Here is a 12,137-nt window from a genome sequence, read left to right on the forward strand (position 1 = left end):
ACAATTTAAAAAAATCTTAGGGGCACATAAGTGGCTCCGTTGGTTAAGCGCCTGGCTCTTGATTTTGGCTCAGGTCACGATCTCATGGTTTGTGGGACCGAGCCCCACACTGGGCTCCACGTAGATGTCATGGAGCCTTTCTCGCCCTCTCTCTCTCTGCTCCTCCACCTGCCCCCTCAAAAATAAATAAACAAAACATCAATAATAATAATAATGTTTAAAAAATTAAAAAATCTTAAAAACATAATCATTAAAAAAAATAGTATTCTAGATTTGAAATCATTGTTTTTCATAGATATTTTCCAAAATTTAATTTGTTCCTTTTTTGAAAACATGAGGAGAGGGTTGCAGAAAATCCACGATTTACGGGACCTTCCTGATGGGCAAGTTGGGCAGCTAATTTATCCTCACCAGAATATTCCAATTCTAAAGTGACACATCTTCTCTGAGGATGGAAAGCAGCAGCCCCCACCTTCAAATATTCAGATCAATCTCTCAAGCGCTGCTCTCTGGGCACGGCTGCAAAGATGCAACCCGTGTGCTGGAAAGGCCTAGGCCCTTGGGAAAATGCCGCCTCTCCAGGGAGGTGATCCTGTGACCCACCTGCACCTCAAGGGGGACACTTTTGGATTCGGTTGAAATCAGATTAACTTCTGTAATTTTTACAACAGGATTTCAGCCTTACGGCCCCTGGCCTGGTTTCTAAAACAGACAGACCACTCAAATCCAGTGAAACAGAACAGCAGAATGTTGAGACCTCATCAGGAAGTGCAACCCTGAGCATCGGCATTCAGTTCCTCGTCACTTTGCCGCCTGAGAAATGGGTCTAGCAGGCACGTGGCTAAGGCAGACACGGTCATTCCCCGCACCTTTCTTCTCGCGGGGGGAGACAAACGTTCAACACTACGCCTACGCCGCAGCCGGACTGACCACCGCCAAGGACACGCACAGAGAACACGGAAGGGGCTGGGCCTGGTCTGCAGGTGTCAGGGGCCTCCTGGCGGGAGCCGCCTCTGAGATGAGCCAGAGGGCTTGGCTTCTTCTTTCACTCACTGGCCTCACCCACATCCAATCTGTCAACACATCCCATCACCTCCTCCTTCAAAACGTACCCAGGATCTGGTCGATTCTCAGCCCTTCCAGTGCTCCCATCCTGACCCAAGACAGCAGCACCTCTGTCTTGGAATATTCCATCAGCCTATTAACTGATCTCCCTGCTTCCGTCCTTGCTCCCTACAGGCTGCTCTCAACAGAGAAGCTAGAGTGATCCCATTAAAACCCAAGTCAGGTCACCTCGTTCTTCGGTTCAAAATTCTCCATCGGACACCACCACAAGTCCCTAAGACCCCTTCAGCCCTCCTCCTTCTCCCTCATGCTGGCCTGGTCCTTCCTGGAACAAGTCAGGCCTGCTCCCTCCATGGGGCTTCCTACCCTCCCTGCTCTCTGCCTGGGACACCGTTTCCAGAGACATCCACAGGGCTCCCTCCCTCACCTCCTACAAGTCTGTCCCCACCATTGTCCTTCTCAGGGAGCCATCTCAGGGGAAACTCTAAGCTCTACGCAGAGATACCAGCCTAGAGGGCATCTAAAGGACAGGAAAAAAAAAAAAAAAACACCTCAGGTCCTAAGGAAAAACACCCTGAGGACATAGCGGAAATAGCTGACCAAGCAAGGTGGAAAGCAGAGATCGGGGTCGAGAGGGGCCGCGCTGCTCACGCATAAGGTGGTGCGGCACCAGGGCGGAAACGCAGGGTGCCACCGTGGTGATGGTGACAGACATGGATGAGAAGAGGTGATCACTAGAGACGAGGCGTTCCAGAAAACGAGTGCCCTGTGCGTAGCCTGGGTCCTCCACACGCACCGTGAAGCCGACTCGGCTGATGGCAAGAAGGTCCAGACAGACAGGATGACTGTGGGCCAGGCACCCAAGACGTCCACGGATCAGGTGAATAACCAGGAGAAAACAGTAATGAGGAGGAAGAGAGGATGCTGCACCTGGGGACCATGGATCTCAAAGAAACGGGGGGTTGGGGGGGGGGGGTCAAAGAACAAGGACACAAATCTTGCACCCCCGATCCTGAAATCTCATACCCCGGGGTATGAGAAAACAGAGGCACCATCTGAGAGGACTTCAAAAAAGGATATCCCCGGGGAAGGACCAGGGTCAAAGCAAAGGGAAGGGAGATCAAAGCAAAGAGAGGGAAGAGATGGCTAAGGAGAGGCTGAGGAAAGAGACGAGGCTGGCGATTAAGGAGTGGGAATTTCCCAGGACACAGGGAGGGTCTGGGGAGAGGGGGTCAGGGGTAAACAACAGAGGGAACTGCCTTGGGCGGGCAGCACAGGACGGAGAAGACAAGGAGAGGGGAGATGGGTAGTGGCGAGAGTTAGCGGTCACAGTAAGTGCTGGAAAAATACCTGCGGAATCCCATGGAATTTTTAAGCATAAGCCCAGAATGTCCGCTCAGAAGAGTTCACTGTAGGACCGCAGGACTGAGAGCACAGGCCCATGCTGATGGTCACGGCACTGACGATGACAACTGGGACAGTGCTGATAATAACCACCAGTCTTCAACCCCTGCCATGTGCCAGGCACTGTGGGGAGCGCGCCACATTTAATCCTGCCGACAGCCGTCTGACACCGTTCACATCACCACTATCCCCGGGAGGGCTCTGAAAGGAAGGAGGGAACAACCTGCAAGAGAAGTAACAGAACCGCACGAGTCCTGGGAAGCTAACTGGCTCCTGTGTTAAATTAGGGCTGTTATGGCCGTAACCTGACGCGGGGGGAACCAGCCTGATCCACAGGGATGACATATTCAGTAACTTCAACCAAACAGTGTTCGGAATGGAGGGAAATCAAAACCAGTAGTAACAATTTATTGAAGGCTTCACGCTGTGCCAGATCCGTGCTAACTGCCTCGTGTCTGTGATCTCATTGAATCCTGACATCCCGAAGGTGGGTTACCATTGTTATCCCCCCACTTCAAAACTCAGACGACAGACAGCCCACGGTTCACGCAAGGAATCCCTGTTTAATAACATGATCTTTTGACAAGATTGAAGGGTTTAACACATTACGGTGAAGATATCACGGAACTTGAAGGAGAGAGACCTACAACATGTCTTAAAACACTAACTTACGGATTCTCACAATCTTTTTGCGTGTTTTTTTCAGATGAGGGAAAGCCCAGTGCAAAAGAAGCTTCAATGAAACGCGCCCAGATGGCAAACATGCCCAGTCTTTATAGCCCAGGACCTATCCCAGCAGATTCTGATTCCATGAGTCTAGAGTAGGACGTGAGTATCTGTGGTCTCTTTCTTTCTTAGTTTTTTTTTTAACATTTATTTATTTTTTGAGAGAAAGAGACAGAGCATGAGCAGGAGAGGGGCAGAAAGAGAGGGAGACGCAGCATCAGAAGCAGAGCCCGATCAAGAAACTTGATGCAGAATGGTTTAGTGGCAGAGATAGGATCAGCTTGACAGAGCCTGGCCCCGAGGTCCATGTTTTAAATCACTATGCTTAGTCTCCAAGAACCTACAAAAAGTGCGAGCCTTAACCCAAAACCTTGGCATTCCCCACCTACATTCCCTAGTGGCCCCAGCTTCAAGGGCATTCTACCCATTCCTTTAACAGTTCGCATTCCCCTGCTCTGCCCCAACACCCTCCTGTATCCCCGTTTTGCATTCAGCCTTCTGATCTCAGCTTCAACATTATTGCCTAAATTACAAACTCGAATGGCATGCCGTATTTCTCAGCACTCAACACAAAACCGTAATTATGTATTTCACAGGGAATTATTTGCTTCCTGTCTTTTCCGACGAGGTGGTGCTGCCGTCAGATGCCACGTCAGTCCTATTCATCATGTGTTCCCAATAACTGAATACCCACCAACCATTCAAAAAAGAAGGCTTTGGCACAACAGATACGCTCAATAATTTCTGTGGAACGAATGAATAAAGTACACTCGAGCCTCGTGCTTCCAGGTGTGTGATACATGTCTGTGCTCACGATACTGCCCTCACTACACCCCCAAGTATGTAGACCCCTGTGGCATAGAGGCAAGAGCTCTGGGAAATGCTGGCTCTGCACAGTAACATTATGGGGCCCCGGGCAGGCCATTCCCCCCCGCCCCCCCCATCGCGATTGGCCTGAGTTTCAGGGGCACAATGGGGATCGTAACAACCCCCAATGAAACGTAACCTATTAAAGAGGAGGAACTTGCACTTCTCCTAACTTCTCAAGACTATAATTATTTGCTTCACTGTCTGTGAAGTCAAGTCTGTCTCCCAGCAAGACTTGAGCCTCACGAAGGCCACAAGACCCCGTTCGGCTGGTTTAGGGCCGGATTCCCAGTCCCGCTCTCCCCAGGCCTGACACACGGCAGAAGTGAGACAATTACCAGTTAAATAAATGAACCGCTGCTCTGTGCACTTCACAGGTGCGAAACCAGGGGCGCCCGAAATTGACGGGTACCTTCTGGCGCACCAGGATGTTCCTAATACCCTGGGATCACAGGCCCGCCTCCCACCTAGGCCCCAGCCCCCCAGGGACGCCGGCCCCTAAGCCCGCGCCCGGCAGGCACCTCTTGCATATAGAAGCATCTTCGCAAGTGCCGCGCACCCCCTCGTCGTCTGGGTCGGCCGAGGAGGAAGAGGCGGAGAAAGAGGGCCTCCTCAGGCTAGCGGCCATGGGCGTGGAGGTTCCGGGGTGCCGTGCCCACCGGGGACATGGAAGCGAGCTCCACAAACGCCCTGGAAAGGAGCGAGCCTCCGAGAAGGCTGGAGAGAGGGGCTGGGCTCCAGCGGCCTCAGCGGGCGCGGCTCAGTGACGCCACTCACGTCAGCTGCCCCAGCAACCTTCCCGCTCATTGGCGCCTCTGCCCAGACGCTCATTGGACAATTTCTCCGCCCCCTTGGCCCGCGGAAGGGCTCATTGGATAGCTCTATTGGCCCCGCCCACACCACCCGGAAGTACGTTGAGGAGGGGAAGGAAACAAGTGGACGCAAAACGAGAGCGCCGCAATGCTTTCTGGGAATTGTGGTCGTGGGTGCGCTGAGAGTGCATTGGGTATTCATTTATTTATTTACTTACTTATTTATTCATTTATTCATTTGTTTGTGTGTGTGTTTATTTATGAGCGAGAGAGAGAAAGAGAGAGAAGACAAGTGGGAAGATCACGGGAAGGAGAGAGAAAATCTGCAACAAGCTGTATGCGCAGCACAGAGCCTGACGCTAGGCTCCATCTCGCCACCGTGAGATCACGACCCCAACTGAAATCAGGAGGCGGTCGCTTAACCCACTAAGCCACCCAGGTACCCCAGGCTTTGGGTTTCTTCTTGCTGGTCAGAAAATTTTATAACTGTGATTCACGCAGGGCGGGAGAGCTAGCAGGATGCTCAGCTTTGGGTCGAAGGGCAGAGAGTCCAGCTGGAGGAAACAAGTGTTCGTGTTGCAGTTAGTCGGGGCTCAGTCTCATTCAACAATTGAACAAATGTTCACTGAGTGCTGACTCTGCGCCAGGAGCTGTGCTAAGTAAGGGCTTTGCGCACATAATCGCCTTTCAAATGTGGAGGAAGGAACGTGTGGGAAACTGGTACAATGGAAAACTATGTTGCAGTGTAAATGCACCAGAGCTGCCAGTTACAAGCATCACTGCCTGAATTTAAGGACATAATATTCAGTGAAAGAAGGGATGTAACACTTTTATAAAGTCCAAACCAAGCAAAACGGATGTTAACAGATACACACATATATATGATAAAACACTCTACAGAAAAATAAAGGAATGGCGGGGGGAGGGAGGGAGACAGGAATCATCACACTTGTGACATTTAGAGAGTGGAGAGGATAGAACACTGAAAGGGAAGGGTTACTTAGGCCCTTCAATAATTTCTCAAGTCGGGGTGGTTCACATGTGTTTCATTATTACACATACCGAAGACATTCATTACATATATTTTGTACTGGCCTTCTAAAACATTTTCTAGGTAAGTAGTGTGTTTGTATGTTCCATTTCTGTATCTGTCAGGAGCACTGAACAGACATACTCAAACTTTAAGAACCATGGATCACACAAACACACACACACACACACACACGCAAAATAACAACAAAAACTCAGTGCACATATCTTCGGGCAAAATCATATATCAAAAGCTTGCTTAGTAGTCATTGGAGGGATAAGAGCTCATTGGTACCCCAGGGAGAAATGACAGTGGGGAAGACTGAGGTTCGGAAGGCTTGCCAGGGGGAGTTGTGATGAGATGGAATACATCACTTTTTCTGAGTCGTGCTCTGCCAAGAGGGTAAATGCAAAACACTGAATAAGCATAGTCTCCCAGCTTGGCAGTGTACACATTCTATGGGTGTCATAAGTAGAAAGTGTCATTGGTGAGTAGTACAAGGTGTCAATCCCGTAGGGGCGGACGGTAAGGCTCAGGGTAAGGGGAAGAAGGTGGAGACAGATATCCTGGTACGCCTGTGTCGTTTGACAAGCAAAGAGTGTTCTTTGCTGAGCCTTTGATTCAGAAAAAAGCTCGTGATTCAGAGGACTTTGTCATTTTTCACCAAGGACCTCCGCTGGGGTTCCTGCAGGCAGGGCCAATTCATTTCATTTAAGTTTCTGGTTGAAGAGCTAGACCTTTATGACTGAGGAGTGGAGGCTAGAAGCGGCAAGCTTAGTGATCTCAGGCTGTGTGGTGCCTCCAAATATGAGGCTATACCGCGGTTGTCATGAACAACGTCATGAGACAATATCAGAGAAAGTTCACCACCTAATCTGCATCTTCTGACAAAGACGAACTTACATTTAAAACCCCTGTGAACATTAATATTGGGACCAAAAAGCAGGCATTAATCATGAAACTTCTCCGAGAGAGGCTGAAGTAGACATTTGTGGTTGTGTCTTTCCAGTATTTTTTTCTTCTATGACAGCCTGAGTTTATTATGGGGAGCTTTCAGCCCACGGGGATCAGGTGAGGGGTGCCTGGGTGGTTCAGTCGGTTGAGCATCTGACTCTTGATTTGGGCTCAGGTCATGATTCCAGGGTCCTGGGATTGAGCCCTGTGCTGATTAAGCCCTGGTACCCTTAAAACACCTGGGATCCCAACAAATTTAAAGACGGTAAATATTTTGCTCTTTCTTATAGATTTGGCTAATAGGTTCTGTTCAGCGCCGATTTCAATGTCCTCTCAGCCACCTTTCCCTTGACCTTGAAGGGGACATGTTTTACCTTGTTATGCACAGGGCACCCAAACCCTTCTGCTATCACATGTCATCTCTGCAGGCAGGATCTTAACTTACCGGAAGCACAGGTATGACCTCGCATGTCTGACATCCTACCGTGAGGACATTTGTTGGACACGTTTGTTGAGGACACACAAGTCTCCAATCTTTCCGTATTTTGGGGGTTCTGGAGCCAACATATTCCTTGTTGATAAATTTTACTTCAGCCCATTTATGCTGTTACTTGGAAAGCAGACCACATGGAGTGGGCCTCCACCCAAACAAAGCGGTTGGAGAATACTCTCCTCCCATAGAGACAAATATCCGTGTATGTCTTCCTTTGGCCACAGCCTCCAAAGCCACCAATGTCTACCCTGGTCAGAAGTAACCACTGTTTTGGGGTGCCTTGGTGGCTCGGTCAGTGTAAGCATCTGACTTTGGCTCAGGTTGTGGTCTCGTGCCTTGTGATCTTGTGGCTCGTGACCTCTCAGCGCTTGAGTTCAAGCCCCGCCTCTGTCAGCGCAGAACCTGCTTCAGGTCCTCTTTCTCCCTCTCTCTCTCTCTCTCTCTCTCTCTCTCTCTCTCTCTCTCTGCCCCTCCCCCATTTTCACTCTCAAACAAGAAAAATAAACACAAAAATTATTGCAAACAAAAGAAACAGCCCCTGTTTTTTTTAATTAAAAAAAAATTTTTTTAACGTGTATTCATTTTTGAGAGACAGAGACGGAGCATGGGCGGGGAAGGGGCAGAGAGAGAGAGAGGGAGACACAGGATCTGAAGCAGGCTCCAGGCTTCCAGCTGTCTGCACGGAGCCCGACGCGGGGCTCAAACTCACAAACTGTGAGGTTATGACCTGAGCCCAAGTTGGACGCTCAACCGACGGAGCCACCCAGGTGCCCCTAAACTTTTTTTAATGTTTATTCATTTTTGAAAGACAGAGAGAGAGCACAAGTAGGGATGGGGTGGAGAGAGAGAGGGGGACACAGAATCCCAAGCACCTCCAGGCTCCAAGCCGTCAGCACAGAGCCCGACGCGGGGCTCGAACTCACGGACCGCGAGATCATCACCCGAGCCGAAGCCGGATGCTCAACTGACTGAGCCACCCAGGTGCCCCATACGTAGCCACTGTTTTCAGTTTGGTGAATACCTCTGCAGTCATTAAAAGACAGTCTTTTCAAATATTAACAAATTTTTATTTAACTTAACCAAAACTTAAACCAAAACTATAAATTTATTACATTTTGCAAAAGGCCATTTTGTGATAAGGTACACACACATAGTGACTTGGTTTCTTTCAAGTACTGTCTCCTCTCTGGCTTAAGAATCCTGTATTGCTTTGAAAGGTCTTTGGCCAGGTCAGTCCTCTTCCCAGGTGACAGTATTAATGGTGTTGTACGTGGGTAAAGTGTCAGTCACAGCATTTAGAAGATGATGCCCTGGCACAAAAACAGACACATAGACCAATGGAACAGAATAGAAACCCCAGAACTAGACCCACAAACGTATGGCCAACTCATCTTTGACAAAGCAGGAAAGAACATCCAATGGAAAAAAGACAGCCTCTTTAACAAATGGTGCTGGGAGAACTGGACAGCAACATGCAGAAGGTTGAAACTAGACCACTTTCTCACACCATTCACAAAAATAAACTCAAAATGGATAAAGGACCTAAATGTGAGACAGGAAACCATCAAAACCTTAGAGGAGAAAGCAGGAAAAGACCTCTCTGACCTCAGCCGTAGCAATCTCTTACTCGACACATCCCCAAAGGCAAGGGAATTAAAAGCAAAAGTGAATTACTGGGACCTTATAAAGATAAAAAGCTTCTGCACAGCAAAGGAAACAACCAACAAAACTAAAAGGCAACCAACGGAATGGGAAAAGATATTCGCAAATGACATATCGGACAAAGGGCTAGTATCCAAAATCTATAAAGAGCTCACCAAACTCCACACCCGAAAAACAAATAACCCAGTGAAGCAATGGGCAGAAAACATGAATAGACACTTCTCTAAAGAAGACATCCGGATGGCCAACAGGCACATGAAAAGATGTTCAGCGTCGCTCCTTATCAGGGAAATACAAATCAAAACCACACTCAGGTATCACCTCACGCCAGTCAGAGTGGCCAAAATGAACAAATCAGGAGACTATAGATGCTGGAGAGGATGTGGAGAAACGGGAACCCTCTTGCACTGTTGGTGGGAATGCAAATTGGTGCAGCCGCTCTGGAAAGCAGTGTGGAGGTTCCTCAGAAAATTAAAAATAGACCTACCCTATGACCCAGCAATAGCACTGTTAGGAATTTATCCAAGGGATACAGGAGTACTGATGCATAGGGCCACTTGTACCCCAATGTTCATAGCAGCACTCTCAACAATAGCCAAATTATGGGAAGAGCCTAAATGTCCATCAACTGATGAATGGATAAAGAAATTGTGGTTTATATACACAATGGAATATTACGTGGCAATGAGAAAAAATGAAATATGGCCTTTTGTAGCAACGTGGATAGAACTGGAGAGTGTGATGCTAAGTGAAATAAGCCATACAGAGAAAGACAGATACCATATGGTTTCACTCTTATGTGGATCCTGAGAAACTTAACAGGAACCCATGGGGGAGGGGAAGGAAAAAAAAAAAAAGAGGTTAGAGTGGGAGAGAGCCAAAGCATAAGAGACTGTTAAAAACTGAGAACAAACTGAGGGTTGATGGGGGGTGGGAGGGAGGAGAGGGTGGGTGATGGGTATTGAGGAGGGCACCTTTTGGGATGAGCACTGGGTGTTGTATGGAAACCAATTTGTCAATAAATTTCATATTAAAAAAAAAAAAAGATGATGCCCACCCCCATCCGTTTCCAGTCCAGGTGGGTTAATAAGAGACACAGCAGTGGCCGTGGCTTGGGAAATCCCATCTGTGTTTCTGGGTGTGGATCCAAGGGTAGTTTTAAGACATGGTGGTACTTTTTCTAAAGCCAGTGCTCAGTCCTGCTGAGTCTGGAGGCTTCATGTCATGAGCAGGGAGCTTGGGCGGTGGGTGGAAAAGCTAATTGAGGTTCTGTTTTTAGAATTTTTACCAAAAGTCCTGGAAAAGAGTTACCGGGCGTGGATTGGTGATTCGGTTTCACAGGTGCGTTGGGGGCACCTTTGGGTCCAAACCACCCAGTCATCCATCCGGTGACACCACCTTGTTCCTCATTTCTTCCTCTTTGATACCCAGGCTGCATCCCATCAGCCATAAAGCTTCACGACGTCTGTGTTCCTGTGCTTGAACATATCCAGTTAAGAGTTTCCTTATCAGGATTCTATCCACCTCTCGGCGTCAGTGAGTTCATTAATTTCTTGTGCGCATCATCCGGTGCTTCCTGTTGGACCTCATTTTGCGTTTTGAATTCTTCAGTTTAGTCTTCCTTCGGATCCAAGACAGCATCCGCTTCGGTTAATTGTCCCTGCAGTGACATCAGTTTTCCTTGTAGGATGTCCGCTTTTTCCATCCATTCGGCTGCTTCCAGCTTTAGCTTAGCTAGTGCTCCAGAGTGCTGCTTTTTTCTTGTTCCTGGGAGGCAGAAAGCCAGAATACGCTTTCATCTTTTTGCCTGGTGACCACGTGTAATTGCTCCTGCGGTGACGCTATCTGCAGACTGGCTCGATGGCTCGCATTGTCCATTGCGTTGGAAGACACAACTAGCTTCTCCTCCAATACCCTGGTCTTCTTTCTTAGTTTAGCCGCTCCGTGTTCTGTGGCCAAAGCACCGCGCTTACGAGAATCTTCGGATCCCAAAGCGTGGCGCTGTGATCTCTCCAGCTCCTGATTTAGGTGTCATTCTTCTTCACGTGGATGTTGGATCTCATTCTGGAGGGCACAGGTTTCCATTTCTTTGTTTCGGGGCCCACATGACTTCATCTCTCTTCCCGCTGCCACATCGCTGTCTTGTCCTGAATTGATGTAACTGCATTTACAAGCTGATGTAATTCCCCGGTCTTGCCCTGTTGTCTTTCAATAGCCCTTTCAAAGCAAGCACCTTCTGTTTCGTTGGAGCACGCTAGGATTCTTCCTCTCTCTGCACCATTAAAAGCTGCGTGTTTGTCTCTGGTAGTGCTTGATTTTGTGTCTCCCGTTCTCTAGACGTTTCCACTCTTGTTTCATTGTCCTGTTTTACTTTACACACGTCCATTTCAAAATTTGATATTCTCTCCTTCATTTTTGTTACTGCCTGCCTCCAAAGTTCCTTTTCACCCACTTCGCGGGTGAAATTCTCGTTCAGGGGAAGCAATTCATCACTTTTTCTGCTTTGGGAAAACAGGAGCTGTTTTTCCTGAAGTAAGTTTGGTAAAACATCTCGCTTCTCCTTGAGCTGCTTGATCTCCAAATCGGGGTGTTTGTGTTGTTTTCTTTCCAGTTCTGAAGGGGCAGCAGTCGAAGCAATCTCTGGTTATCGTCCTGGAGGGTTCTCATTGTGGCATCTTTTTTCCTGCATTGATTTTCTGAGCTCCTCTGCCTCCTAATGGAGCAATCGAGAAGCCTCACTTGATACGTCAGACTTCATTGCCTTGAGAGAGCCTGCTGACTCGGATGATTCGGGGGAGGGCTGGAACGAAAGGATGGCGAATTTCCCTGAAAGCAGATCCTTGCCATTGCAGAGCTCCGCGGTGCTAAGCTGCGTTTGTGTCAGTCCTGTCTCTGAATTTTTTTAGTTTGATTTCGTTCCCTTCGTGACTCTGGACCAGGCCAATACAGGTCATCTGTAGTCTAGGATTATTGTCACTGTGAGTTAGAACCCTCGGCTGAAGTTGTTGAAGATGTTTCTGAAGCTGGGGTGACTCCTGCTTCGTATTTCGTACCGAAGTCATCAGGTGCTATTTCCATTCTTCCATGATCTTAACCTGCTCTTTTAATTTGTCCCGTTCCTGTA

General features: G+C 48.4%; 1 protein-coding gene across 3 annotated transcripts in view; it reads right to left on the bottom strand.

Annotated features, from left to right (window-relative positions):
- Positions 1 to 4,833, bottom strand: part of LCMT1 (leucine carboxyl methyltransferase 1) — a 41,232-nt gene extending 36,399 nt beyond the window's left edge. Inside the window, exon 1 of one of the 3 annotated variants that reach the window (XM_045047533.1) lies at positions 4,584 to 4,833. In XM_045047533.1, coding sequence (XP_044903468.1) covers positions 4,584 to 4,690 — 107 coding nt within the window. In that variant the 5' untranslated portion in view covers positions 4,691 to 4,833. Of the gene's footprint in view, positions 1 to 2,415; positions 2,565 to 4,583 lie in introns of those variants that run through there. The other 2 variants (XM_045047534.1, XM_045047535.1) reach the window with 2 other exon arrangements.
- Positions 4,834 to 12,137: the final 7,304 nt, after the last annotated feature.

Source organism: Felis catus, chromosome E3 (assembly GCF_018350175.1).
Source record: "Felis catus isolate Fca126 chromosome E3, F.catus_Fca126_mat1.0, whole genome shotgun sequence".
Taxonomy (NCBI): Eukaryota; Metazoa; Chordata; class Mammalia; order Carnivora; family Felidae; genus Felis; species Felis catus.